Source organism: Zonotrichia leucophrys, chromosome 2, assembly GCF_028769735.1.
Source record: "Zonotrichia leucophrys gambelii isolate GWCS_2022_RI chromosome 2, RI_Zleu_2.0, whole genome shotgun sequence".
Taxonomy (NCBI): domain Eukaryota; kingdom Metazoa; phylum Chordata; class Aves; order Passeriformes; family Passerellidae; genus Zonotrichia; species Zonotrichia leucophrys.
This window is the reverse complement of record NC_088171.1, coordinates 153,209,546-153,235,348: the sequence shown is the minus strand read 5'-3', so window position 1 is coordinate 153,235,348 and position 25,803 is coordinate 153,209,546. Positions and strand designations below refer to the sequence as shown.

At 63.9% G+C, this 25,803-nt stretch overlaps 1 protein-coding gene across 1 annotated transcript in view; it reads left to right on the top strand.

Annotated features, from left to right (window-relative positions):
- PLEC (plectin) overlaps positions 1-25,803 on the top strand; it is a 102,657-nt gene that overhangs the window by 47,594 nt on the left and 29,260 nt on the right. The window contains exons 30-47 of the mRNA XM_064703233.1: positions 23-127; positions 299-397; positions 1,964-5,344; positions 5,875-12,195; positions 12,579-13,001; positions 13,369-13,509; positions 13,640-13,706; positions 14,318-14,364; positions 16,135-16,368; positions 18,568-18,638; positions 19,642-19,762; positions 20,998-21,745; positions 22,409-22,551; positions 22,635-22,845; positions 22,907-23,087; positions 24,326-24,402; positions 24,464-25,026; positions 25,447-25,611. Coding sequence (XP_064559303.1) covers positions 23-127; positions 299-397; positions 1,964-5,344; positions 5,875-12,195; positions 12,579-13,001; positions 13,369-13,509; positions 13,640-13,706; positions 14,318-14,364; positions 16,135-16,368; positions 18,568-18,638; positions 19,642-19,762; positions 20,998-21,745; positions 22,409-22,551; positions 22,635-22,845; positions 22,907-23,087; positions 24,326-24,402; positions 24,464-25,026; positions 25,447-25,611 — 13,098 coding nt within the window. The remainder of the gene's footprint in view (positions 1-22; positions 128-298; positions 398-1,963; positions 5,345-5,874; positions 12,196-12,578; positions 13,002-13,368; positions 13,510-13,639; positions 13,707-14,317; positions 14,365-16,134; positions 16,369-18,567; positions 18,639-19,641; positions 19,763-20,997; positions 21,746-22,408; positions 22,552-22,634; positions 22,846-22,906; positions 23,088-24,325; positions 24,403-24,463; positions 25,027-25,446; positions 25,612-25,803) is intronic.

The following is a 25,803-nucleotide window of genomic DNA, read 5'->3' as shown; positions in this document are numbered from 1 at the left end:
TTGATCACTCTCTCCTCATCAGGACTACGAGCTGCAGCTGGTGAGCTTCAAGGCACAGGTGGAGCCAGTGGCATCGCCGGCCAAGAAGCCCAAAGTGCAGTCGGCATCTGACAGCATCATCCAGGAGGTGAGGAGGGGTCTCACTGCCACTGGCTGGGGGTGCCCTGCAGCTCCTGGGGCATGGCTGCTCACTGAAGAGGTGGATTTGGGACTGTGGCACGTGGTCGTGCAGCCCCATCATTGCTGGGGTACTGGTGGGTAAGCTCCCCTCTCTCGTGCTGACCCCCTGTCTCCACAGTACGTGGACCTGCGGACGCAGTACAGTGAGCTGACCACGCTCACCACCCAGTACATCAAGTTCATCACCGAGACACTGCGGCGGCTGGAGGACGAGGAGGTAGGGAGTGGTGCAGGGCAGCATGGCCAGCTGTGTGACCAAAAGGAGCGCAGTTCACGGGGTCCCTGGCCCCATCACTAACAGCAACCCATGGTTGTGGCTCCAGCCCTGGCCCCATCACTAACACCAGCCCACAGCCATGACTCCAGCCCTTTCACTGGTGGTAGCTCACATCCATGACTCTGGTACCACCACTAATGCCAGCCCATGGCTGTGATTCCAGCCCCATCATTAACACCAGCTCACGGCCTTGACTCCAGCCCTTTCACTGGTGGTAGCTCATGTCCATGACTCTGGCCCCACACTAATGCCAGCCTATGGCTGTGACACCAGCCCCATCACTAACACTGGCCCATGGCTGTGATTCCAGCCCTGGCCCCATCACTAACAGCAGCCCATGGCTGTGGCTCCAGACCCATGACTAATACTGGCCCATGGCCATGACTCCGGCCCTATCACTAATACTGGCCCACGGCCTCTAACTCCTGCTCCCTGCTGGGCTCCTGGGAGCAAGGCTGCTGGCTCTGCATACAGCGGGTCTCCGAGACAAGCTGGCTCTGGGCACTGGGGGCTCTGGTGTGACTGGTGGTAGGAGGCACTTCCCAGATACACGTAGTGCAGTCAGCACCTGCCTGCGCATGCTGCTGTGCTGGGCGCTGGCCCGCGGGGTCTGGCGCGGGGTAACCTCTCTAACTCTTGGTTTCTGCCCTTGGAGCCGCTTTGCCAGTGCTTTATCTTGGGGAATATTTGTGTTGGTGGGGATCTAATGGAGGGTAAAAAACCAGGATGACTCTGGCAGCCGTGCACCAGGTACTCTGAGCATGCCCTCTCCCCGTGGCACCCTCCGCCTGCCCACGGCTCACCCTCTCCTCCTCGCCCTCCTCGACATCTGTGCTGCTCCGGGACCAGGGGTCTGGTGTGGGGTCTGGCTCCCCTGCATGTGCTGCCTGTGCCTGGGCCCTGTGGAGCGTGCGGCTGCCTCGCTCACGGTGCATGTGGTGCGCCAGCTGCGTTGGCCCTTTGTTCCCAGTTGCCTGGAGAGGGCTGGGAGAGGTTTGAACCAGCTGAACTGCTCTCTCCTGTTGAGGCTTTCCCGGCAGGGAAGGCTCTGCTGGCACCGCCCTTGCACCGCTCCCCTCTCTTCTGCTCCTGGTGCTCCGGCTGTCTCTCTTCTTTCCCCACGGCAGGGGCTGTCTGTGCCAGCCCCCTCGCAGGGGGAGCCAGGGTGGTGATGTGCACGCTGCTCGCATCGTCTTCATCGCTTGGGCTCCGCTCGCTCTCTGTCCCTTCTCTCTGGAGCGTGGCTTCCTGCGCTGCTGTCTGGCTCCTGTTGCCTGTCTGCCTGTGCTGTTGTGTGTCCCCTGTCGTGCCACATATCTTCTGGAAGCTGGCGTCACCGGCTCGTGCGGTGGCCCAGGGGCCGAAGCCATTCCACGCGCATCTGCCACACCTCCGCTGTCTCGGCAGTGTGCAGCTGGGCCAGCATCGATTCCACGGCGCGATCGCATCCCTTGTGATTTGTCTCTCTCTCCCCTCTCTGTCCCCTGCACCCTCTTTCCCCTCCAGAAAGCCGCCGAGAAGCTGAAAGAGGAGGAGAGGAAGCGGCTGGCGGAGGTGGAGGCGCAGCTGGAGAAGCAGCGGCAGCTGGCCGAGGCCCACGCCAAAGCCAAGGCACAGGCGGAGGCGGAGGCGCGGGAGCTGCAGCTCCGCATGCAGGAGGAGGTCACCCGGCGGGAGGTGGTGGCCGTGGATGCCGAGCAGCAGAAGCAGAACATCCAGCAGGAGCTGATGCAGCTGCGGCAGAACTCGGACCACCAGATCAAGTCCAAGGTGAAGCTGATCGAGGAGGCCGAATACAACCGCAAGAAAGTGGAGGAGGAGATCCGCCTCATCCGCCTGCAGCTGGAGAGCACTGAGAAGCAGCGGGAGAGCGCAGAGACAGAGCTGCAGGAGCTGCGGGCGCGTGCCGAAGATGCCGAGCGCCAGAAGCGGCAGGCGCAGGAGGAGGCCGAGCGCCTGCGCCGGCAGGTGAAGGAGGAGAGCCAGAAGAAGCGCGAGGCGGAGGAGGAGCTGAAGCGCAAGGTGCAGGCTGAGCGCGAAGCGGCCCGGGAGAAGCAGAAGGCAGTGGCAGACCTGGAGCAGCTGCGGCTGCAGGCGGAGGAGGCTGAGCGACGCATGCGGCAGGCAGAGGCCGAGAAGGACCGGCAGATCCAGGTGGCCCAGGAGGTGGCCCAGCGCAGCGCTGAGGCCGAGCTGCAGAGCAAGAGGCTCTCTTTCGCTGAGAAGACAGCACAGCTGGAGCTGTCGCTGCAGCAGGAGCACGATGTGGTGGCCCAGCTGCAGGAGGAGGCCGAGCGGCTGAAGAAGCAGCAGCTGGAGGCTGAGCGCTCGCGGGAGGAGGCTGAGAAGGAGCTGGAGCGCTGGCGGCAGAAGGCCAACGAGGCGCTGCGCCTGCGGCTGCAGGCTGAAGAGGTGGCCCACAAGAAGTCACTGGCACAGGAGGAGGCCGAGAAGCAGAAGGAGGATGCAGAGCGCGAGGCCCGCAAGCGCGCCAAAGCAGAGGAGGTGGCCGTGCGGCAGAAGGAGCTGGCGGAGGAAGAGCTGGAGAAGCAGCGGGAGCTGGCGGAGGGCACAGCCCAGCAGAAGCTGGCGGCGGAGCAGGAGCTTATTCGGCTGAAGGCGGAGATGGATAACGGGGAGCAGCAGCGCCTGCTCCTGGAGGAAGAGCTCTCGCGGTTGAAGGGCGAGGTGAACGAGGCCATCCAGAGGAGGAAAGAGCTGGAGGAGGAGCTGGCCAAGCTGCGGGCAGAGATGGAGGTCCTGCTGGAGAGCAAGGCCAAGACAGAGGAGGAGTCGCGCTCCAGCAGCGAGAAGTCCAAGCAGCGGCTGGAGGCGGAGGCCAACAAGCTGCGGGAGCTGGCCGAGGAGGCCGCCCGCCTGCGCGCCCTCTCTGAGGAGGCCAAGCGGCAGCGGCAGCTGGCAGAAGAAGAGGCCACCCGGCAGCGGGCCGAGGCCGAGCGCATCCTGAAGGAGAAGCTGGCGGCCATCAACGAGGCCTCACGGCTGAAGGCGGAGGCGGAGATTGCGCTGAAGGAGAAGGAGGCGGAGAATGAGCGGCTGCGGCGGCTGGCGGAGGATGAGGCCTACCAGCGCAAGCTGCTGGAGGAGCAGGCGGCCCAACACAAGCAGGACATCGAGGAGAAGATTGCCCTGCTGAAGCGCTCCTCAGAGAGCGAGCTGGAGAGGCAGAAGGGGCTTGTGGAGGATACGCTGCGGCAGCGGCGGCAGGTGGAGGAGGAGATCCGCGCCCTCAAGGCCAGCTTTGAGAGGGCCTCAGCTGGCAAGAGCGAGCTGGAGCGGGAGCTGAACCGCATCCGTGGGGAGGCAGAGGAGGTGCAGCGCAGCCGGGAGCAGGCGGAGCGGGAGGCCGAGCGGCAGCGGGCCCTGGCGCTGGAGGAGGAGGGCCGCCGGCGCGAGGCCGAAGAGAAGGTGCAGGCCATCCTGGCGGCCGAGGAGGAGGCCGGGCGGCAGCGGCGGCTGGCCCTGGAGGAGGTGGAGCGGCTGCGGGCCATGGTGGAGGAGGCGCGGCGGCAGAAGGAACTGGCGGAGAAGGAGTCAGAGCGGCAGATACAGCTGGCACGGGAAGCAGCGCAGAAGCGGATTGCCGCAGAGGAGAAGGCGCACCTGGCTGCCGTGCAGCAGAAGGAGCAGGAGCTGCTGCAGACACGCCAGCAGGAGCAGAGCCTCCTGGACCGGCTGCGCGAGGAGGCTGACCGGGCCCGGCAGGCGGCCGAGGAGGCCGAGTTTGCCCGTGGCAAGGCCGAGCAGGACGCCAGCTTGTCCCGGCAGCGCGTGGAGGAGGCTGAGCGGCTGAAGCAGCGGGCAGAGGAGGAGGCGCAGGCCAAGGCACAGGCGCAGGCGGACGCAGAGAAGCTGCGGAAGGAGGCTGAGCTGGAGGCAGCGAAACGGGCGCAGGCAGAGCAGGTGGCCCTGAGGCAGAAGCAGCTGGCCGATGCCGAGATGGAGAAGCACAAGAAGTTTGCTGAGCAGACACTGCGGCAGAAGGCGCAGGTGGAGCAGGAGCTGACCAAGGTGAAGTTGCAGCTGGATGAGACAGACCACCAGAAGGGCATCCTGGATGAGGAGCTGCAGCGGCTGAAGGAGGAGGTGACAGACGCTGTCCGGCAGAAGGCCCAGGTGGAGGAGGAACTCTTCAAGGTCCGGGTGCAGATGGAGGAGCTGGCCAAGCTGAAGAGCCGCATCGAGGAGGAGAACAAGGCGCTGATCCTCAAGGACAAGGACAACACGCAGAAGTTCCTGGCGGAGGAGGCAGAGAAGATGAAGCAGGTGGCAGAGGAGGTGGCCCGGCTGAGCGTGGAGGCGCAGGAGGCCGCCCGCATGCGGCAGCTGGCTGAGGATGACCTGGCGCAGCAGCGGGCACTGGCAGAGAAGATGCTGAAGGAGAAGATGCAGGCGGTGCAGGAGGCCACGCGGCTGCGGGCCGAGGCTGAAATGCTGCAGAAACAGAAGGATCTGGCGCAGGAACACGCCAAGAAGCTGCAGGAGGACAAGGAGCAGATGCAGCAGCGCCTGGCTGAGGAGACCGAGGGCTTCCAGAAGACACTGGAGGCTGAGCGCCGGCGGCAGCTGGACATCACGGCTGAGGCCGAGCGCCTCAAGCTGCAGGTGGCAGAGATGAGCATGGCCCAGGCCAAGGCTGAGGAGGAAGCCAAGCGGTTCAAAAAGCAGGCAGAGGAGATCAGTGAGAGGCTGCATGAGACTGAGCTGGCCACACAGGAGAAGATGACGATGGTGCACACCCTGGAGATCCAGAGACACCAGAGCGATGAGGATGCCGAAAAGCTGCGGAAAGCCATCGCTGACCTGGAGAAGGAGAAGGAGAAGCTGAAACAGGAGGCAGCGCTGCTGCAGCAGAAGGCAGAGGAGGTACTGGGCTGCGGGTCCCCCTTAGTGGTGGTGGTACACAGGGAGGCTGTCCCTCTTCCCAGCCAGCCTACATCATCCCTGGGCTGGTCCCCAGGGACCATCACTGGGGATGGTGGGGCTGGACCCCCTGTGCAGGTCAGGGATGTGCACAGAGTTGTAGGTGGTGGAGCAAACCCCTCAGGCACCGTTGGAGCAGCACCTCGAACCCTTGGAGCCATGGAGGTGGGATCTCCACCGCCTGGGCTTGCTCTTCCACCCCGTGGCACGTCCTGCTGTGTCCCTCTCTGTGCCCAGCTCCCAGCCTGAGTGCTGGGGGTTCCCTTGTGTCCTTCCCCTGGTCATCCTGCCTCATGTTGTGTGTGGCTCCCTAACCCCAGCTCTGCTCCTTAGATCTTACATGTTGTAGAGAGTGTGTGGGTGACTCTGTGCCTCCGTGCCACCCCTGCTGCCCGTCCCCCTGCCTCAGCCCACCCTCAGTGCCCCACTGCCCTCCTGGGTGTCTGACTGCATTGTTCTCTCTCCCACCCCAGATGCAGGTGGCCCAGCAGGCTCAGCTCCGTCAGGAGACGCAGCTCCTGCAGCAGAGCTTCCTGACGGAGAAAGATGCCCTGCTGCAGAAGGAGAAGTTCATTGAGGAGGAGAAATCAAAGCTGGAGAAGCTCTTTAAGGATGAAGTGAACAAAGCCCAGAACCTGAAGGCAGAGCAGGAGCGCCAGCAGCGGGAGATGGAGCAGGAGAAGCAGCAGTTGAAAGCTATGTTGGACGAAGCCAAGAAGCATCAGAAGGAAGCTGAGGAAAACGTCCGGCACAAGCAGGAGGAGCTGCAGCAGCTGGAGAAGCAGCGGCAGCAGCAGGAGAAACTTCTGGAAGAAGAGAACCAGAAGCTGAGGGAGAGGCTTGAGCAGATGCAGGAGGAGTACAAGGCTGCCCTGGCCCAGAGACGGGAGATCATGATCCAGACAGATGACCTGCCTGGGGAGGCAGTTACGACAACGCAGCTGCTGGATGTCAAGGCTGTGCCCAATGGCCGGGATGCAATGGACGGCTTAGCCCAGAATGGGGAGCCGGAGTTCGCCTTTGACGGCATCCGGCAGAAGGTGTCAGCAGAGAAGCTGGCTGATGCCGGCATTCTGAGCAGGGAGAACTTGGACAAGTTGGCAAAGGGTGTTGTGAGTGTGGACGAGCTCTCTCAGAGGGAGGATGTCAAGAAGTACCTGCAGGGCAAGAGCAGCATTGCCGGTTTGCTGATCAAACCCTCCAACCAGAAGATGAGCATCTACGAAGCCATGAAGAAGAAGCTGCTCAGCCCAGGCACAGCGCTGGTGCTCCTGGAGGCACAGGCTGCTTCTGGCTTCATCATTGACCCTGTGAGGAACGCAAGGCTCTCAGTGAACGAGGCAGTGCGAGAGGGAGTGATCGGGCCTGAGCTGCACAACAAGATGCTGTCGGCCGAGCGGGCTGTCACTGGCTATAAGGATCCTTACACAGGTGACAAGATCTCCCTGTTCCAGGCCATGCAGAAGGATCTCATCGTCAGGGACCATGGCATCCGCCTGCTCGAGGCCCAGATCGCCACTGGTGGCATCATTGATCCTGTCAACAGCCACCGCCTGCCTGTGGAAGCCGCCTACAAGCGTGGCTACTTCGATGAGGAGATGAATCAGGTCCTGTCTGACCCCACTGATGACACCAAGGGCTTCTTCGACCCCAACACTCAGGAGAACCTGACCTACCTGCAGCTCATGGAGCGGTGCGTGACTGACCCGGACACAGGGCTGTGCCTCCTGCCGCTCACTGACCAAGCAGCCAAGGCCAGAGAGCTGGTCTACACTGACAAGGAGGCCAAGGACGTCTTCAAGAAGGCCACAGTGACAGCTCCCTTTGGCAAGTTCCAAGGGAAGACGATGACCATCTGGGAGCTCATCAACTCTGAATACTTCACTGAGGACCAAAGGCGGGACCTGATCCAGCAGTACAGGACTGGCAAGATCACAGTGGAGAAGATCATCAAGATTGTCATCACGGTTGTGGAGGAAAGTGAGAAGAAGAGCCAGATGTGCTTTGAAGGCCTGCGGGGCCCCGTGCCTGCTGCCGAGCTGCTGGAGAGCAAGATCATCAACAAGGACCTCTACAACCAGCTGCACCAGGGCAAGAAGTCCGTAAAGGATGTGGCAGAGATGGAGTCCGTACGGCAGTACCTGAAGGGCACAGATGCCATTGCTGGTGTCCTGGTGGAATCTACGGGCCAGAAGCTCACCTTCTACGAGGCCCTGAAGAGAAACCTGCTGAGGCCAGAGGTTGCCCTGTCCCTGCTGGAGGCACAAGCTGCCACCGGCTACATCATTGACCCTGTGGGCAACAAGCTCTTCTCCGTGGACGAGGCAGTGAAGGCTGAGGTGGTGGGGCCAGAGTTCCACGAGAAGCTGCTGTCGGCGGAGAAGGCGGTGACTGGCTACAAGGATCCCTACACGGGTCAGACGGTTTCCCTCTACCAAGCACTCCAGAAGGGCCTCATCCCCAGCGACACTGGGCTCCGGCTGCTGGACGTCCAGCTTGCCACTGGTGGCATCATCGACCCCGTCAACAGCCACCGGCTCCCGCTTGAGGTTGCCTACAAGCGCGGCTACTTCGACCCAGAGATAAACAAGGCTCTGACTGAGTTCCAAGATGATGCCAAGGCTTTCTACTGTCCCAACACCCAGGAACAGCTCACCTATGCCCAGCTGCAGAAGAGCTGCCACCGCGACAAGCAGACTGGCCTGTGCCTGCTGCCCCTGTCCGACGAGGCAATCCAGTCACAGCAGGAGGAGATCTACACCGACAGCCAGGCCAAGGAGTGCTTTGACAAAGCTACCATTGAGGTCCCGGTGGGCAGCATGAAGGGCCAGACAATGACCATCTGGGAACTGATCCACTCTGAATACTTCACAGAGGAGCACAGGCGGGAGCTGCTCCGACAGTACAAGACCGGCAAAGTGACAATCGAGAAGATCATCAAGATTGTGATCACCATCATCGAGGAGGCAGAGACCAAAAAGCAGGAGAAACTGACATTCAGTGGTCTGCGGGCTCCAGTGCCAGCCAGCGAGCTGCTGGAGTCCTGCATCATCAGCAAAACCCAGTACGAGCAGCTGAAGGAAGGCAAGAAATCAGTGAAGGACCTCTCGGAGACAGATGCAGTGAGGAGATTCCTGCATGGCAGCGACTGCATCGCCGGTGTCTATGTGGAGGCCACCAAGGAGAAGCTGAACATCTATGAGGCCATGAGGAGGAACCTGCTGAGACCCAGCACTGCCGTGGTCCTCCTGGAGGCCCAGGCAGCCACTGGGTTCTTGATCGACCCTGTGAAGAACCGTAAACTGTACGTCAATGAGGCGGTGAAGGCTGGCATTGTCGGGCCTGAGCTGCATGAGAAGCTGCTGTCGGCTGAGAAGGCTGTCACGGGCTACAAGGATCCCTACTCGGGCGATACCATCTCCCTGTTCCAGGCCATGAAGAAGGGGCTGATTGTCAAGGAGCACGGCATCCGCCTGCTGGAGGCCCAGATCGCCACCGGCGGCATCATCGATCCTGTGCACAGCCATCGCCTGCCCGTGGAGGTGGCCTACAAGCGTGGCTACTTTGACGAGGAGATGAACCGGACCCTCTCTGACCCCACTGATGACACCAAGGGCTTCTTTGACCCCAACACTCAGGAGAACCTCACCTACGTGCAGCTGAAGGAGAGGTGCATCGAGGATCCCGAGACGGGCCTGTACCTGCTGCCTCTGCGGGAGCCTGAGAAGCCAAAAGTGGTGGAAACCACTCATGTGTACACAGAGGCAGAGACACGGAAGGTGTTTGAGGAGACACAGGTGGACATCCCTGTGGGCAGCCGGGCAGGCTCCACCATGTCACTGTGGGATGTCATGCACTCAGACCTGCTGCCCGAGGAGCAGCGTAAACATCTCATGGAGGAGTTCCAGTCGGGCCGCGTGTCCAAGGAGCGCATGATCATCATTATCATCGAGATCATCGAGAAGACTGAGATCATCCGTCAGCAGAATCTCACGTCCTATGACTACGTCCGGCGCCGCATCACAGCTGAGGACCTCTACGAGGCCAAGATCATCACACAGGACATCTACAACCTGCTGAAACAGGGCTCCAAAACCTTCCGGGAGCTCCTGGATGTAGAGACTGTCTGGAAGTACCTTTACGGGTCGGGCTGCGTGGCTGGCATCTACATCCCCTCCTCCAAGCAGACTCTCAGTGTCTACCAGGCGCTGAAGAAGGGGCTGATCAATTCTGAAGTGGCCCGCTCCCTCCTGGAGGCCCAGGCAGCCACTGGCTTCATGATCGACCCCACAAAGAACGAAATGCTGACTGTTGATGAGGCAGTCAGGAAGGGCGTGGTGGGGCCAGAGATCCACGACCGGCTCCTGTCAGCAGAGAGGGCTGTGACCGGCTACAGAGACCCCTACAGTGAACAGAAGATTTCCCTCTTCCAGGCCATGAAGAAGGATCTCATTCCCAGCGAAGAGGCCCTCAAGCTCCTAGATGCCCAGATCGCCACCGGCGGCATCATTGACCCACACTTGGGCTTCCACCTGCCCTTGGAGGTGGCTCTCCAGCGGGGCTTCATCAACAAGGAGACGTACGACATGCTGTCGGAGCCCAGCGAGGTGCGCAGCTACGTGGACCCCTCCACAGATGAGAAGCTCAGCTACACGCAGCTGCTGAAGCGGTGCCGCAAGGACGAGAACTCCCGGCTCCTCCTGCTCCCGCTCTGTGACACACGGAAGCTCACCTTCCGGGGCCTGAGGAAGCAGATCACGGTGGAGGAGCTGGTCCTTTCGAAGGTGATGGATGAAGCCACAGCCCAGCGCCTCCAGGAGGGTCTCACCTCTGTCGAGGAGGTCTCTAAGAACTTGAAGAAGTTCCTGGAAGGCACCAGCTGCATCGCTGGTGTCTTTGTGGACTCCACAAAGGAGCGTCTATCCATCTACCAGGCCATGAAGAAGGGGATCATCCGGCCTGGCACTGCCTTCGAGCTCCTGGAGGCACAGGCAGCCACAGGCTACGTGATTGACCCCATCAAGGGCCTCAAGCTGACAGTGGAGGAAGCTGTGCGCATGGGCATTGTGGGCCCTGAGTTCAAGGACAAGCTGCTCTCTGCCGAGCGGGCCGTCACCGGCTACCGGGACCCCTACACTGGAAAGCTCATCTCCCTCTTCCAGGCTATGAAGAAGGGTCTGATCCTGAAGGACCATGGGATCCGCCTGCTGGAGGCACAGATCGCCACGGGAGGCATCATCGACCCTGAGGAGAGCCACCGCCTGCCTGTGGAGGTGGCCTACAAGAGGGGCCTCTTTGACGAGGAGATGAACGAGATCCTGCTGGACCCTAGTGATGACACCAAGGGCTTCTTCGACCCCAACACAGAGGAGAACCTCACCTACCTGCAGCTCATGGAGCGGTGCATCACGGACCCAGAGACCGGCCTCTGCCTCCTGCCTCTGAAGGAGAAGAAGCGGGAGAGGAAGACGTCCTCCAAGTCCTCTGTCCGCAAGCGCCGGGTGGTGATTGTTGACCCAGAGACAGGCAAGGAGATGTCCGTGTACGAAGCCTATCGCAAAGGCCTCATTGACCACCAGACTTACCTGGAGCTGTCAGAGCAGGAGTGCGAGTGGGAGGAGATCACCACCTCCTCCTCCGATGGCGTGGTGAAGTCAATGATCATCGACAGGCGCTCGGGGCGCCAGTATGACATCGACGATGCCATTGGCAAGGGTCTGATTGACCAGTCCGCCCTGGACCAGTACCGATCGGGCACCCTCTCCATCACCGAGTTTGCTGACATGCTCTCTGGAAACATGGGCGGCTTCCGGTCGCGGTCGTCCTCAGTTGGATCCTCCTCCTCCTACACTGCCAGCCCAGCCCTGTCACGGACCCAGATCTCCATGTGGACTGACCCAACCGAAGAGACTGGGCCAGTGGCAGGCATCCTGGACACGGACACTCTGGAGAAGGTGTCCATCACGGAGGCGATGCGCCGCAACCTGGTGGACAACATCACAGGGCAGCGGCTGCTGGAAGCCCAGGCCTGCACCGGGGGCATCATCGACCCCAACACCGGTGACAAATGCACCGTTGCCGATGCGGTCGCCAAGGGCCTGGTTGACAAGATCATGGTGGACCGCATCAACCTGGCGCAGAAGGCCTTCTATGGGTTTGAGGACCCGCGGACCAAGACGAAGATGTCGGCGGCGCAGGCCCTGAAGAAGGGCTGGCTCTACTACGAAGCCGGGCAGCGGTTCCTGGAGGTGCAGTACTTGACAGGGGGCCTGATTGAGCCCGATGCCCCAGGCCGTGTCTCCCTGGATGACGCGCTGCAGAAGGGCACCATTGATGCACGGACTGCCCAGAAGCTGCGGGATGTCAACACCTACTCCAAGTACCTCACCTGCCCCAAGACCAAGCTCAAGATCTCCTACAAGGACGCCATGGACCGGAGCATGATCGAGGATGGGACTGGCCTGCGTCTGCTGGAGGCCTCCTCCCAGTCCAGCAAGGGCTACTACAGCCCCTACAACATCAGCAGCGCCGGCTCCACCTCCGGATCACGCTCGGGCTCTCGCACCGGCTCCCGCTCAGGCTCCCGGCGTGGCAGTTTTGACGCCACTGGCTCCAGCTTCTCCATGACCTTCTCTTCCTCCTCCTACTCCTCCTCGAGTTTCGGGCGCAGATACGCGGGGGGTACCCAGGGCACCGTGGAGGAGGCTGCCCTTGCCCTCGCCCTGGCCGCATCCAGAAGCTGCGGGTGGGAGGCGAGCAGGGAGTGCCCCGGGGTGTCTGGGCCCCTGCTCCACGTGGCCTGAGACCTGCCAGCCCCCTGAGGCACCGCCTCACCCGCTCCGCATGTGGCAACGCTGCTGGCTAATCACTAGTATTTTTTTTAATTTTGAACCTCCACTCTTCTCCCAAAGCAGTGCCTCAAGTTTAACCAAAAAGACAAGACTAATAAATTAATATATGCGAATGTGCTGACAGTGTTTGTATATTAAGAGACAAGAGAGAATACACACTACCCTCCCCACCCTGTGCCCTGGGAGCCGGACACCGTTCCTGCTCCTGGCCGCGCCAATCCCGCCGCTGCTCGCACACGGCGCGGCCGAGCCGGACACCAAGAAAACAGTTCCCCGTTTGGATCTAACCACTTAGCACTCTTTTGTAATTAACCTGCCGGCTTCAGCCCCTGCACCCCAAAGGAGGAGACTGCCTTGGCCCTGTGGTGCACCCCACTGCAACCAATGTGCCAGAGGAGGACATCACCAGCTCCTCGGCACTGGACAGCCAGACACACCACACCAGCCCTGAAGCTGCTGCCTGGACCCCTTCCACGCGCCCTCAGTGCAGCGAGGAGGGGGCTCTGCACCCCAGCCCCCCGAGCTGCCCCATCTCCCTGCCTCAGCCTCCCGGCACGTCCCCACCACCACGCCGCAGAGCCGGTGCCCTGACCGTAAGTGCCGCGCTGGCGCTGCCCGGTGCTTCCGCGCCCTGCGGGGGGACCTGCCTCCGCTCGCCACTTCGCCCGCCGAGGGGCTTCGCTGCGTGCCCGCCTCCGCCAGCCCACCCGCTCACCCGTCCTCCGGGACGCGCCCGCCGCGGTCGGCCGGTCTGTCTGTCAGTCTCTCCGTGTATCTGGGAAGTGCTTCTGCTCGAGGTTGATTTCCTCACACTCATGTGGCTCCCTGACCCGTTGGCAGGTGTCTGCCAGAGCCCGCGCCCCAGCCTGGGTCTGCGCAGCTCCTGCCCCCAGAACCCCCCAGAGCTGTGGGGGTTTTCCTGACCCTCACTAAGGGTATGAGGGCCATGGCACCCCTGCAGCACAGGGTGGGCCGCGGGATGCTGTAGCAGCCTGGCACACACTCATGTTAGAATAGGCAGATTTCTGTGAAAACAGCCTCCTTTTCCGTCTTCGCGGTAATTCCATCCCCCCGGTTCATCCCCATGCCGGCGCTAACGCGCTCTCTCTCTGGCAGACGTCTTTTTCCAGTCCCAACAAAGACCTCCCAGTGCCACTGGGCGAGCTCCTGAGCTGGGTCTCCGACATCAGCAGGTCGTGGACGGGCTCGAGGGGAGCCCCGGAGGCGGCAGCTGCTCGGCTGTGCCCACCTGCACAGGTAACACCGACCTCCCCCGTCTGTCCCGGTCCCACAGCAGGTGCGCGGCGCTGACGGCCGGGCTTGGTGGCTTCATTTCATGGATTGTTCTCCCTGTCTCATCCCATCTTTTCTGTTCGCTTTGTTGTAGTGTGGCTGGATGTCCATACCACTTCCCCTCATCGCCGCCATGGAGCCCGTCCCCCACCCTGAGGCCGGTGGGACCGCACCTGAGGACATGGGGACGTTCTCCCTCACCCTTTGCACTTGCCAGAGTCCCCTGCCAGAGACTGGGGCCACGGTGCCCAAGCAGCCAATGGCCCAAGAAGCACCCGCATGGTCACCCGGCCCCCACTTGCCCCACACACTCCCTCCTCTCTGGGGATGGCCTCCTGGTGTGGTGTCGGGCTCACTGCGGATCTCCAAAACATCTCCTCCTCCCCACCCGCTCTCATCTGCCACCTGTAAATCCTGTCATGTTACCCTCCGCCTCTGGTGTCATTATTGCTCTCATGACCCCCTTCGGCTTTGCATGAGGTGCCCCTGCACGCAGCTCCAGGACAGTCCCCGCTCCCGGGGCCCCCCAGACCCCGGCCCTCACTCATGGGGACACTGGGGGTCCATGGATATCCCAAACACATCTCTTTTTGGGGGCAAAACACTAAACTTGTACATACCACTAAGTGTCTGTAAAAGGAGCAGTGCGGGCCCAGGGCTCCCATGCAAGGGCAGTAAAGGAGAATCCTCTGAAACCAGCTGGCAGCTCTGCGTGATCTGTTCACCCCCTGGCCATGACACTGTGGCCGTGGGCTCCCATTGCCTCCTGCAGCTTCGTGCCACGGGCTGTATGGGCTGCTGCAGGTCGTGGTGAAGTGTGTACGGTGCTGGGGGTCTGACCAGCTCCTGGGCCTGGGTGTACCCATGGTGCTGCCAGGCACAGAGCAGGGCCACAGGGTTGTCCACAGAGCTGATGGCACAGCTGACACTGCTGGGAGGTCAATGTGGGTGCAGCATTCGACCCCTGGTTTTGGGGAGTGGGTGCTGCTGGCGCTGTGGGGGCTTCTGAGCATTGCTTGTATGAGGACTGTCCCTTCATCAGTGGGGCTCTGGGCTGGGCAGGGGCACTGTCCTTCATGGCACTGTTCCCATGATTGCTGCTACCACTGCCGGTGCCATGGCCTCTGCCTGGTGTGGGCTGTGCTGTGGGCACTCTCTTTGAGCGGTGGGGGCTGCTGGGGGTGGATGGCAGTGGTCAGCTGTGGGGCTGAGGGGCTTTAGGGGGTTCAGGATGTGATGGCCTGGCACCCACTGGTAGGACAGCAGCATTCAGAAGGGAAAGCCTGGCAAACCTGGAGACGTCAGTGAAGCCATGGCACAGGTGGTTCGAAGGGTCTGTCCAGCCCAGTGAGGCAGGTGCAGGCCAGGCTGGGACTCCCCGAGCACAATGGTCATCCCACAGCAGTGCCAGGAGCCCCAGGCATTGTGCCAGGAGTGCCAGAGCTGTCAGGACCTTGCAGGACCCCTGCAATGTCCAGGGGTCTCAACTGTGCCAGGACCAGCCAAGCATGTCAGCAGCCCCGGGTGGGGCTGGCCGGGACAGATGGCGATGGCTGGGCAGGACGTTAATTGCATTGTCCATCAGCAATTAACCGCAGCGTCCGTCTGTCCCCACCAGCAGTGGGATGAGGCCGTTAGGCACAACTGGGCCAGGGGGGACTCAGGGAGGCTGCAGGCTGCTGCAGCCATTGGGGGGATCAGGAGAGGCCCCAGAACAGCAAGACATTCCCACAAGCTGCTCGGGGCCCTGCCCCGCGTCACTGCCCCCCCAGATATTTCCTTGTGTCCCCCAGATGTTCCCTGCTCCCCCAGATATTCCTTGATTACCCCTCAACTTCCTGACTCTCCCCCAGGGTGAGTAACCTCTCCTAAAGCTCGTGAGACCACCAAGAGCCCCTGACCCATGGCCCAGTTCCATGTCGTGGCCTTGAAGCCCCTCACACCCCCACACCACCAACTCTGTTTCCTGGTGAGAAACGCCCCTGCTCCCAGGCCCAGCCTTGGGACTTGCATCCATGTACCGAGGGGGACCCTTTCCCCCAGACCCCTTCAACCCCATGCCAGGGACCCTCCCTGGTGTGCCTGGGGCAGTGGGATCCCCCGCAGTGGCTGGCAAAGGAGGGTGAGGAGGGTGGAATGCACTGAGATCCACGCTGATTGCTCCTGGGGTGAGCCAGCCTCTTCCCCCACACAACACACTGTCTGCTGCCCACGGACACTCCTCATCATCTCGTGTTGCTCCATGTCACCCTCCTGCCCCACCAATTCCCCCTGTCCCTCCCACAGTCCCTTCAGCACCAAGCGCCAGCAGTGACCCGGCCAAACTCGTCACCATGGAGAACTCCACGATTTTCCCCATTTTAATGCCCTGCATGTCACCCTGCCCTGCTGCTGCGGAGGCTGGAGCAAACCCTCCCCGCTGCCCCGAGTTAAACCATCCCTCAGAACCGCGGTGGCACAGGAGACACCGAGAGCCTCCCCAGCCGTGCAGGGGTCCCTCGCCCCCCGCCCGCGTTCACCCACCGCCCTTCGGGGTGTGAGTGGCAGCACCGCCCTGTGCTGGCTGGCACCCGTGGCCACTGTCCCAAGCGTGGCCGTGGCCACCGGCTCGGCCCTGCTGGCACGGAGCGGCTGCCAGCTCGCTGTGCCCACCGCCCCGGGCGCTGCTGGCTCGGCCCCCGCCGCGCCGGGAACGCTCTGTTCAGCTCCTCCACAAAGCCCGGCCGGCCTCTCCCACGCCCCCCCCGAGCAGGGGCGCTGAACCTCCCCATGGCCAGGGACCCCCGGACCCCCCCGGCCCTGCCGCTGAGGCTCGGAGCCCGGGTGAGCCGGCCAAGGGCGGCTGTGCCCCGTGTGAAGCGCTGCGGCTCCGTGCCCTGAGCCGGGGTCGCAGTTGGCTGGAGCGGTGAATCCCCCCATGCCCGGTGGAGCGGGGATGGTGCTGCCCCAGCGCTGTCGCTCCGTGCCCTGAGCCGGGGCCGCAGTTGGCTGGAGCGATGAATCCCCCCATGCCCGGTGCGAGCGGGGATGGTGCTGCCCCACGGCTGCAGCCGCCACGTCCTGCCGGGCACCGGGCAGCCCCCAGGGCCAGCCGGACGCGGTGGTGCGGTGCGGGACCGGGAGCAGCTCTCAGGCAGCTCCAGAGCTGTTTGCTCCGGCTGTCACGGGCAGCCCGCGGTGTCCGGTGCCCGAGCCGGGGCAGGGGGCAGCTCTGGGACACTCACAGGGACCCAGCGGGTCCCAGCACCAGTTTGGGGTTTGCTGCTCCTCGCTGTCCCGTGTCTCTTGGCACGTCCCGACTGGAGCAGCCGGAGCAGCCGGTGCTGGCACCGTGTCTGGGGCAGGCTGGCAGCGATCATCGGAGCTCCAGCTCCAGCCCCAGCCCCAGCTCCAGCCCAAACCCCAGCCCCAGCTCCAGATCCAGCCCCAGCTCCAGCCCCAGCAGCCCCAGCTGAGTTTGGGCTGGAACAGCTTTTGCCAATGTACACACTGTTATCCTCTGCCCACCTGAGGCAGCATCCTCCACCTGCCCGATTGCCTGTGCCCAACCCCGGGCAGCAGGGCTGGCACTGTCATACTGCAGTCCTGCCCTGGGATGGGGGCACACAGGATCAGGGACCACCAGCGTGGGGCAGGAGGGCTGTGGGACCCCCTGTGACTGCACTGGAGCTGCCACAAGCCATGGTGGCCCTGGCTGTGCCATCCTGCTCCCTCCCTGCACACTGACCTGGCCCTGGGCAGGGGAAGCAAGGGGCTGCTGTGGCTTTTCCAGTTGGTGGGTGGCACTGGTGCCCGTGCTGGGGCAGGTGCCACACTGTGGGGGTGTGGGTTGGTTGGGGCCCTGCTGATGGCATCGTGACTGCAGTGAGCTGTGAGCACACATCACCAGAGTGTCCCCAATGGGACTGAGCCCTGCTGCTGCTCCAACCACGAGGAACTGCTGTGGCACCAGCACCCAGCACCTGCCTGGTGCCTCTTTCCCTCATCCAGGGAATTCTGGTGGGTTTCCTGACCAGGCCCTGGCTGAGGTTCCTCCTGCAGCAGACACATCCCAGGCCCTCCCAGCCTCAGGGCTGCAGCTCCTGCTCAGCTGCCCTATGTCACCTTCCCCGGGTCCCTCCATGGCAGCAGTGCCACATCCCTCCTGCACCACGGGGGTTTTATCTCCATTTATCCAGCCCACTCTCCCTGGCTGTTTCCCCTGGTACAATATTTTGGAGATGTGGTCGTGTCCTTGCCGAGGTGTTGAGCTCATCACCATCACTGTGGCTGTGCCCCGTTTCCCTCACAGTGCTGTCTCCCCCTCCTTGTGCTCAGCCAGGTGACCTGGCTTAATTAATCAGGGTTAATGACCAGTTAATTACAGCGCTGTGGGAGCAGCATCACCCTCAGCCTCAGGGTGCAGGCTTGGTGTGATCCTTCCTGCCAGTCCCGCTCTCCACTGGGGCACGAAGGAATTGCTGCTTGTTCATGCCCCGTGTCCGTGCCAGGGCATTGCTGGTTTGTGGATCTCACTGTTTGCCTGGCATCTTCTCCCATGTGTTGTGGCAAAGTGGCTGCACTGGCAGCACCTGAAGAGCATCTGGTCTGAGACACCGCTGCTCCACACCAGAGCATGGGGTTTTCCTTGGGCCAGTTGGTAATTTTTTGCTGAGAGTCAGTTTGCTGAGGGTCAATTTGGGCTCAGCCAGCAGCTCTGCGGCCCACAAGAGCAGGTGAAGGGACAGTGGGGACCAGATGTACCCCAGAGGCAGCAGGGTGAGATCTGGGAGCAATCCCAGCTGGAAAAGGTTTGGAAATTGAGGTGCACCACAGGAATTCAGAGGAACTGGAGCCAAACCAAAACCTGCAGGTACTGGTATAGGACAGACAGGGGGATCCTGGCCAGGGAGCTCTGTCCCAGCTGGTGGGGACGGGCTGTCCCTGGGGAGACACAGAAATGCTCCAAACCTCCTCACTGTGGAGCCTTGTCTCCTGCCCCTCTGCAGGACTGTGCCCACCATCCCTCTGCTCTCCCTGCAGGTGCACCGTGTTGTGGGGGACACCAGAGATGGTGTGGAGGGCTCACCGTGGGACAGGGAGGAGCTGGAGAGGTACGGGGAGTGCTGAGCGCTGCCAGGGCACTGCTGGGCACTGCCAGGGGCACTGCTGGGCACTGCCAGATGGGCCGTGCCAGCCATGCCCAGGTGTCCACACCCTGACAGGGGAGCTGCTGAACCCTTCACGGGGGTCTGGGGCAGGGAGGGCGTGGGATGGCTGTGCTGGGGCCAGCAGGGTGGGAGCGAGCTCAGGTGTTGTCCTGGTTCAGAGCAAATTTGGGAGAGGATCCCCAAAGGGGTTCCTGTAGGAAAACAGATTCAATCGGCCCCTCCTCCCAACCGGTCTGGGAGAAAATACCTCCTTGGAGAAAAGTGGAAAAAACTCTTTATTAAAGAATAAGCCCTAAACAATATTAAACAATAAAACCCCTTGCTGCTCCAAAAGAGATGACAAACTGACAAAACCACGTCCCTGGGTTGCAGTTCAGCTCACTCAGTCTCTGATCAGTCCCTCTGGTGCTGGAATTGTCGCAGGCCAGGCCGGGCCCGGTGGGCCACAGCTGCAGCTGCCGGTGCTCTGCTGGGTGTTCAGGCCAGAGCTGGTTTCAAGAAGTCCAAAGAAAAAGGAAAAGACCCACAGTCCAGGGAACTCCTTTGGCTCAGCTAGCTAAAACTAACTAAAAGCAAAGGAGAGCTCTGTCCCGCTGTCTGTGCATCCACAGACAGCACAGTACAGGAGCAGGAATGTGGAGGAGTGAGTGCAGTGTCTGAAAACAAACTGCGCGCTTCTTCTCTCCCCCCCTTCACTCTCTGGAACAAGTCTTAAAGGTGCAAAACTTATTATTCAGCATAAACAGAACGAGACAATTGGGGATAACAGCATCATATAGTAAACCCAGAACAGGTGTGTCTGTGTCCAGCAGGGTATGAGCGAGCGCAGGTGTGGCTGTGGCACACCTGGTGCAGGTGGGCAGCGAGCCCAGAGTTCAGGGCAGTGCAGGGACAGGGGACAGCGGCCGTGTCCCCACAGCCTGGTGTGTCTGTGCTCTCTCCCCAGAGCCTGCCTGCGCTCCGAGCAGAGGCTGGAGGTGCAGGAGCAGCTGCTCGCCCTGCGGCACTGGCTGGACGCCGTGGAGAAGCGGCTGCTGGCGCTGCCAGAGCCTGGCACAGCCCTGCAGGTAACGCCTGGCCCTGGGTCGTGCAGAGCCAGGCAGGACCAGCCCACGTCTGCACCGAGGCTGCTGAGGTCTTGGTCCTCATAAGGGAGGAAGGCACCTGGCCACAGCTTGCTGGGAGAGCCTGCAGCACAGCCCTGCAGCTGTCTGGGGTGGGGTCCCCTGTGTCCAGCTCCCTGTCCCCAGCCCAAGCGTGCTGGTGGCCTGGAGGCAGCCCCATGGCCCTGGTGCTCAGGGTACCACTACCTTGGAGCCCTGCTGGCCACAGGGCCACCACCTGCACTGGTGGCACTGTCACAGCTCGTGGCACTGTTACCTGGGCATGGGGAGAGTGGCTGAACACCAGGGGTGCACAGCTGGGCAGAGGGGTGTGAGTCTGTGTGAGGGGTGTACAGCCAGGCACAGCGGGTGTACAGCTGGGAACAGGGGGTGTGAGGGGTGTACAGCCAGGAACAGGAGGTGTGCAGCTTTGTGAGGGGTGTACAGCTGGGAACAGGAGGTGTGTGGGTGTGTGAGGGGTGTACAGCTGGGCACAGGGGGTGTACAGCCAGGCACAGCGGGTGTACAGCTGGGAACAGGGGGTGTGAGGGGTGTACAGCCAGGAACAGGAGGTGTGCAGCTTTGTGAGGGGTGTACAGCTGGGAACAGGGGGTATGCAGGTGTGCAGCTGGGCAGAGGGGTTGTGCGGCTGTGTGAGGGGTGTACAGCTGGGCACAGGAGGTGTGTGGGTGTGTGAGGGGTGTACAGCCAGGCACAGGGCTGTATGAGGGGTGTACAGTCGGGCGCAGAAAGTGTGTGGCTTTGTGAGAGGTGTACAGCTGGGCACAGGGGGTGTACAGCTGGGCATAGGAGAGGTGCCCTTGTCAGGTCAGGTCAGATGTGTGCCCCCACGCTGCCTGCACAGCCGTGTGCTGCTGTGCCCCCAGCCCAGGCACAGGGGGTGTGAGGCTGTGTGAGGGGTGTACAGCTGGGAACAGGGGGTGTACAGCCAGGGAGAGGAGGTGTGTGGCTGTGCACAGGAGGTGTGTAGCTTTGTGAGGGGTGTACAGCTGGGCACAGGAGGTGTGCCCTTGTCATATCATGTCAGATGTGTGCCCAGCACTGCCTGCACAGCCTGTGCTGCTGTGCCCCCTGCCCAGGCACAGGCGGTGTGAGGCTGTGTGAGGGGTGTACAGCTGGGCACAGGCGGTGTGCCCCTGTCAGGTCAGCTCGGATGTGTGCCCAGCACTGCCCGACAGCCTGTGCTGCTGTGCCCCTGCCCAGGCGCGGAGCCGCAGCGGCAGCAGCGCAGTGGGGGCTGCCGGCCGCCCCCTCCTCGCCGCCCCTCGCCGGCTCCTTTTGTTGGAGGCCTGGCCGGCACACGGGCTCCCTCGGCACACATGACGGCACAAACTGAAAGGGCCATTCATTGCGGCCCCGGCGCAGACAAAGCCGAGGCCGCACAGAAACCCACCCGGCTCCCGGGATCTGAGGCTGTGCATTCCAGCCGCCCGCTCCCGCCCGGTGCCCCGCGCCGGGCTCCGCTGCCCGGGGCGCCCGTGCCACCCCGAGCCCGGTACCTGGGGCTGCGGAGCGTGCCGGGCGAGCTGCCGGCGGCCGCGGGGGACGGGGGTGGCGGGAGGCTCCGACCTGCATCCTCAGCCCCTGCCCAGCTTCTGCCTGGCAGGTCCCGGCCGGGCTCTGTGGGTGCTGTGGGTGCCCGGAGTACCGTGCGGTCAGACCCCGCTGGGTGCCCAGCCCCTCGGTGCCACCAGCGCAAGGCTCCAGAGCCGTGCGGGGAGGAGGATGATGCCGAGCTGCTGCAGGACGCTGCGGAGCCGCCGAGGCCCTGGCAGATGCTAATTCCCGGCAGCGTCTCTGGCAGCAGACAAAGCCCCCGGCCCCGCCGCCCGCCGCTCCCAGGAGACCCCAGGGAGCCCCATCCATCAGCGTGGCCGACGCGCCTGCAGCGGCCCCCCGGCTCCCGGGGCCCAGCGAGGGGCACCCGTGCGGCTCTGGGGGGCAGCATCCAGTCCTGGGGGTCTCTCTGGGGCTGGGAGGCCGAGCCAGGGCAGGGTGGGGATGGGGTTCACACCACGGGCAGGAGCAACCCCCGGCTGGGCACCTCCAGCTGCCCCCTGCTTCCTCCAGCACGCAGGGTGGCAGCGAGAGTTCTGGGGACCCAGGCCCACAGCACCCTGGCTCTCAGGGTGGGATTCAGTTTAGCATCTTAACAGCCCGGCCTGACCCCCCTCAAACACAGCCCTGCTCCACTGAGCTCCCCCTCCGGGGCCCTGGCTGAGGGGTCCCCGCACCCAAAGAGCCCCAGGGAGTGGGGCCAAGCCCCTCAGTGAGCACAGCAGCCACTGCTTGGGGGACCAGAGCCAGGTTGGGGGCTGCAGCCCCAGAGCAGGAGGGGCTGTGGGGCTGTGTGACCATGGGGCCGTGACACTGGGGCGGTGGCACCGTGGGGCCATGACACCTTGGGCTGTGCTGTCCTGGGGCTCATGGTGAGGCAGCACAGCCTGGGCTGGTTCTGGTGCAGGTGCCGGTGTGGTTACCGGTACCAGAGCAGTTGCTGGTGCCAGTGCAGAGCCAGCAGCAGGTGCCGGTGAGAGCACAGTGTCAGAGCAGGTGCCGGTGTTAGTGCTGGTGCTGGTGTCGGTACAGGTGCTGGTGAGAGCACAGTGCCGGTGCTGGTGCCAGTGCTGGTGTCGGTGCCGGTACAGGTGTTGAGGCAGGTGCAGGGGCAGCAGCAGGTGCAGGTGTTAGTGCCGATGCCGGTGCTGGTGTCGGAGCAGGTGCCGGTGTCGGTACAGGTGCCGGTGTTAGTGCTGGTGGGAGCACGGTGCCAGAGCAGATGCTGGTGCCGGTGCTGATGCTGGTGTCGGTACAGGTGCCAGTACAGGTGCCGGGGCAGGTGCCGGTGTTGGTACAGGTGCCAGTACAGGTGCCAGGGCAGGTGCCGGTGTTGCGCCGGTGTCGGTGCAGGTTCCCGGGGCAGCGCGGGGTGCGGACTCTCGCCCCCCCGGGCGGCGCGGGGCGGGCGGAGGGCCGGCACCGCCCCTCCCCCGCGGGATGGCTGCGGGGCCCCGGGGGTTTCCCCGGTAACGGCGGCGATCGGCTCGCGGAGGGTTAACGGGGGCGGTGTGCTGTGTCCGGGGTCAGACCAGCCCCGCCGAGCCCGGCGCTGCCGGTGCCAGGGTCTCCGCCCGGTGCCCCCGCGCTCCCCCCGCGCCGCGGGCGCGGCGCACAAAGGCGGCGGGGCCGGGGCGGCGGTAACGGGGACCGAGTCTCCCCCCGCCGCCTCCGCCCCGCTCCCCCGCGCGGGCCGGGCCCCCCCGGAGCGGTAACGGCGGCGGCGGCGCCCCCGGCCCGGCCCCATGGACGCCCGAAGCCGCCGAGGGGTGAGTGCGGGGCGGGGGCTCCGGGGCCGCGGCGTGCGCGGGGCCGGGCGGGGTGGGTGTTCCGCGCGTCCCGAGGGTCGGGGTCTCCCCGGGTCACCCCGCGCACCCGCGCAGCCCCCGGACACGCGGGGGTTGCGGTGGGGTGGGAGTGCGGTGCCCTGCGGGGCTGCGCTCGCCGGGACCGCGCCGTGGGTGTGTGTGCCGTGACCATGCCGTGGGTGTGTGTGAGTATACCGTGTCTGCACACGGGGGTCAGGACCTCGCCGTGGGTGTGTGTGTGTGTGCCGTGACCGCGCACGGGGGTCGCGCCCGTGGCGTGGGTGTGTTTGTGTGTGCCGTGACCGCGCACGGGGGTGGCACCCGTGGCGTGCCCCACGGCGGGTTGGGCCGAGCGGGGGGCTCAGGGTACCCCGGCACCCACGGCAGGGGCACGGCCAGGGTGGGTGCATGTGGGCACCGTGTGATTCCCAAGCGTGTACGGGGCTGCCACAAGTGTGTCTCATGTCACGGCTGATGCAGGAGTGGGGGTCCCATCGCTGAACTCCCCCCAGCCCCGAGCAGGGGTGCGAGCGTGGGGTCTGCCTGCCGGGGAGTGGTGCACACGGGTTGGAGTGAGTGTGTGTGGTGAGTGTGTGCGTGTGTTTGCATACATGTGTGGTGTGTGTGTTTCTTTGCACACGTGTGTGTTATGTGCGTGTGTTTGCACACGCTTGTGATGTGTGCGTGTGTTTGCACACGCGTGTGGTGAGTGTGCGTGTGTTTGCACACGTGTGTTTGTGTGTACACACGTGTGTTTGTGTGTACACACGTGCGCAGGGGCGTGTGCCCAGGGCCGGGGGCAGCAGCACTGCGGCTGCGGCGGGGGGGCTGCCGGGGGAGGGTCCTGCCGGGTCACGCCGGGGATTTATGGCTGCGGCAGGGCTCGCAGGCTGGGGAGGCCACCTGCCCGTCCCCGCTCGGTGCTCCCAGCCCCCGTTCCCTGGGCAGATGCTCCTCTCTGGCTGCTCCTCGTTAATCCAACGGCGCGGGGCGATGCCGGGCGGGAGCATCTGCCTCTCCCCTGCTGCCACCGCCGCGTCCCCTGCCCAGACGCGTGGGACGGGCAGCTGGGCACCGCCTCGGGGTCCCTTCCCTCCAGCCGTGTCCCCTCTGCCTGTCCCGGTACGCTGGCTCTTGGCAGCCCTTTGCTGGGGGACCCTCAAGACCGGAGGGCGAGGTCAGGCAGCGCCGTGGAGCGAGGGGTCGAGTCGAGCGCAGGCCGGTGACACCTGGGGGTCCCGCGGTGGCCCCGGTAACCCACACCCCTGGCTCATTGCAGGCCGGGATTTGAGGCGGGGGCCCGGCGCCCGCGCCATGGGGAACTCGGTGAGCCGGCCCAGCTGCCTGGGCGAGAAGAGCCGGCGGCCGGAGGAGCTCCTGCGGGAGCCGGGGCTGGACGCGGGGCAGCCACCCGCAGGAGACGTCGCGGAGGCCTGGCCGGGGCTGCTGGAGAAGGCGGCGGTGCCGGTGGAGAATGGCTGGAGCCCGGGGCCCGGTGTCGCCCGGAGCCGGCCGGGCAGCCCGGTGCTGAGGCGCAGCCAGTCCGAGGTGGCCGTGCAGAACGGGGGTGCGGCTGCAGTGCGGGGGCAGGTGGGGGGCGCGACCTGGACCCCCCCCCGGGCCGGTGCTCCCCGCAGCACCTGGTCCTGGAAGCCCGTCACCACCCGGGAGGTGACCGAGGTGACGGAGGTGACCGAGACCATCGTGACGGAGATCGTGGAGGTGACCGAGTACCCGGCGGGTGACAAGGGTGGCGAGCCCGTGGTCACCCGCACGGTCACCGTGCTGACGGAGTGCGTGGGGGAGCTCGCTGCTGCTGCTGGACACACGGATGCCACCGAGGTGACCGATGGATAGAGAGCCTTGCTGGGAGGACACTGTGCCAGGCTCTGTGCCACAGCGCTGCCCTCCAGCAGGGTTTTCTCCTGGCCTTGGGCTCGTGTGGACTCGCTGTGTGTGCCCCGGTGTGGGCTGGGCTGGTGGCACTGCTCGTGCTGGGCACCCAGCCGGGTGCTGGAAGACAGGGACCTCCCTTCCCTCAGCTCTGGCTGGAGCAGCCCATGGCTCTGGAGGGATCCAAACAGCACCGGGCGTGTAGCCCCTGCTTTGGGGAGTCCTGTGAGGGATGCCAGGGAGGACCCCACGGGCTGGACAGGGTCCTGGTGTCACCTTGGGAAGAGGGCATGGTGTGGGGGCTGCTGCCCAGCCCCATGGCTGCCCTCCACCCACCCACGCGGGCGGCTCAGCCACCTCTCCCCACAGGTGTCCTCACGGGCTGTGCCCGTCCCAGAGGAGGCAGCAGAGCGGGGCCAGGAGACGCTGGAGCGACTGCTGGCCTGGGTGGCAGACATGGAGGAGCTGGTGAGCAACCAGAAGCCGCCGTCGGCAGAGGCCAAGGTGGTGAAGGCGCAGCTGGAGGAGCAGAAGGTCAGCCGGCGTGTCCCGCCCACGCGTGTCCATGCGGGGATTAGGGGGCCAGAGCTCCAGGCCACGGCTGTGTCGGGGTGGGAGGGGTGCACAGAAGTCCCCAGCGTGGTGTCCCTGGTCACTGCAGCTCCCTGGGTTCCAGCCCAGGGGTTCGAGGGGTGCACAGGAGTCCCCAGCGCTGTTGGTCCGGCC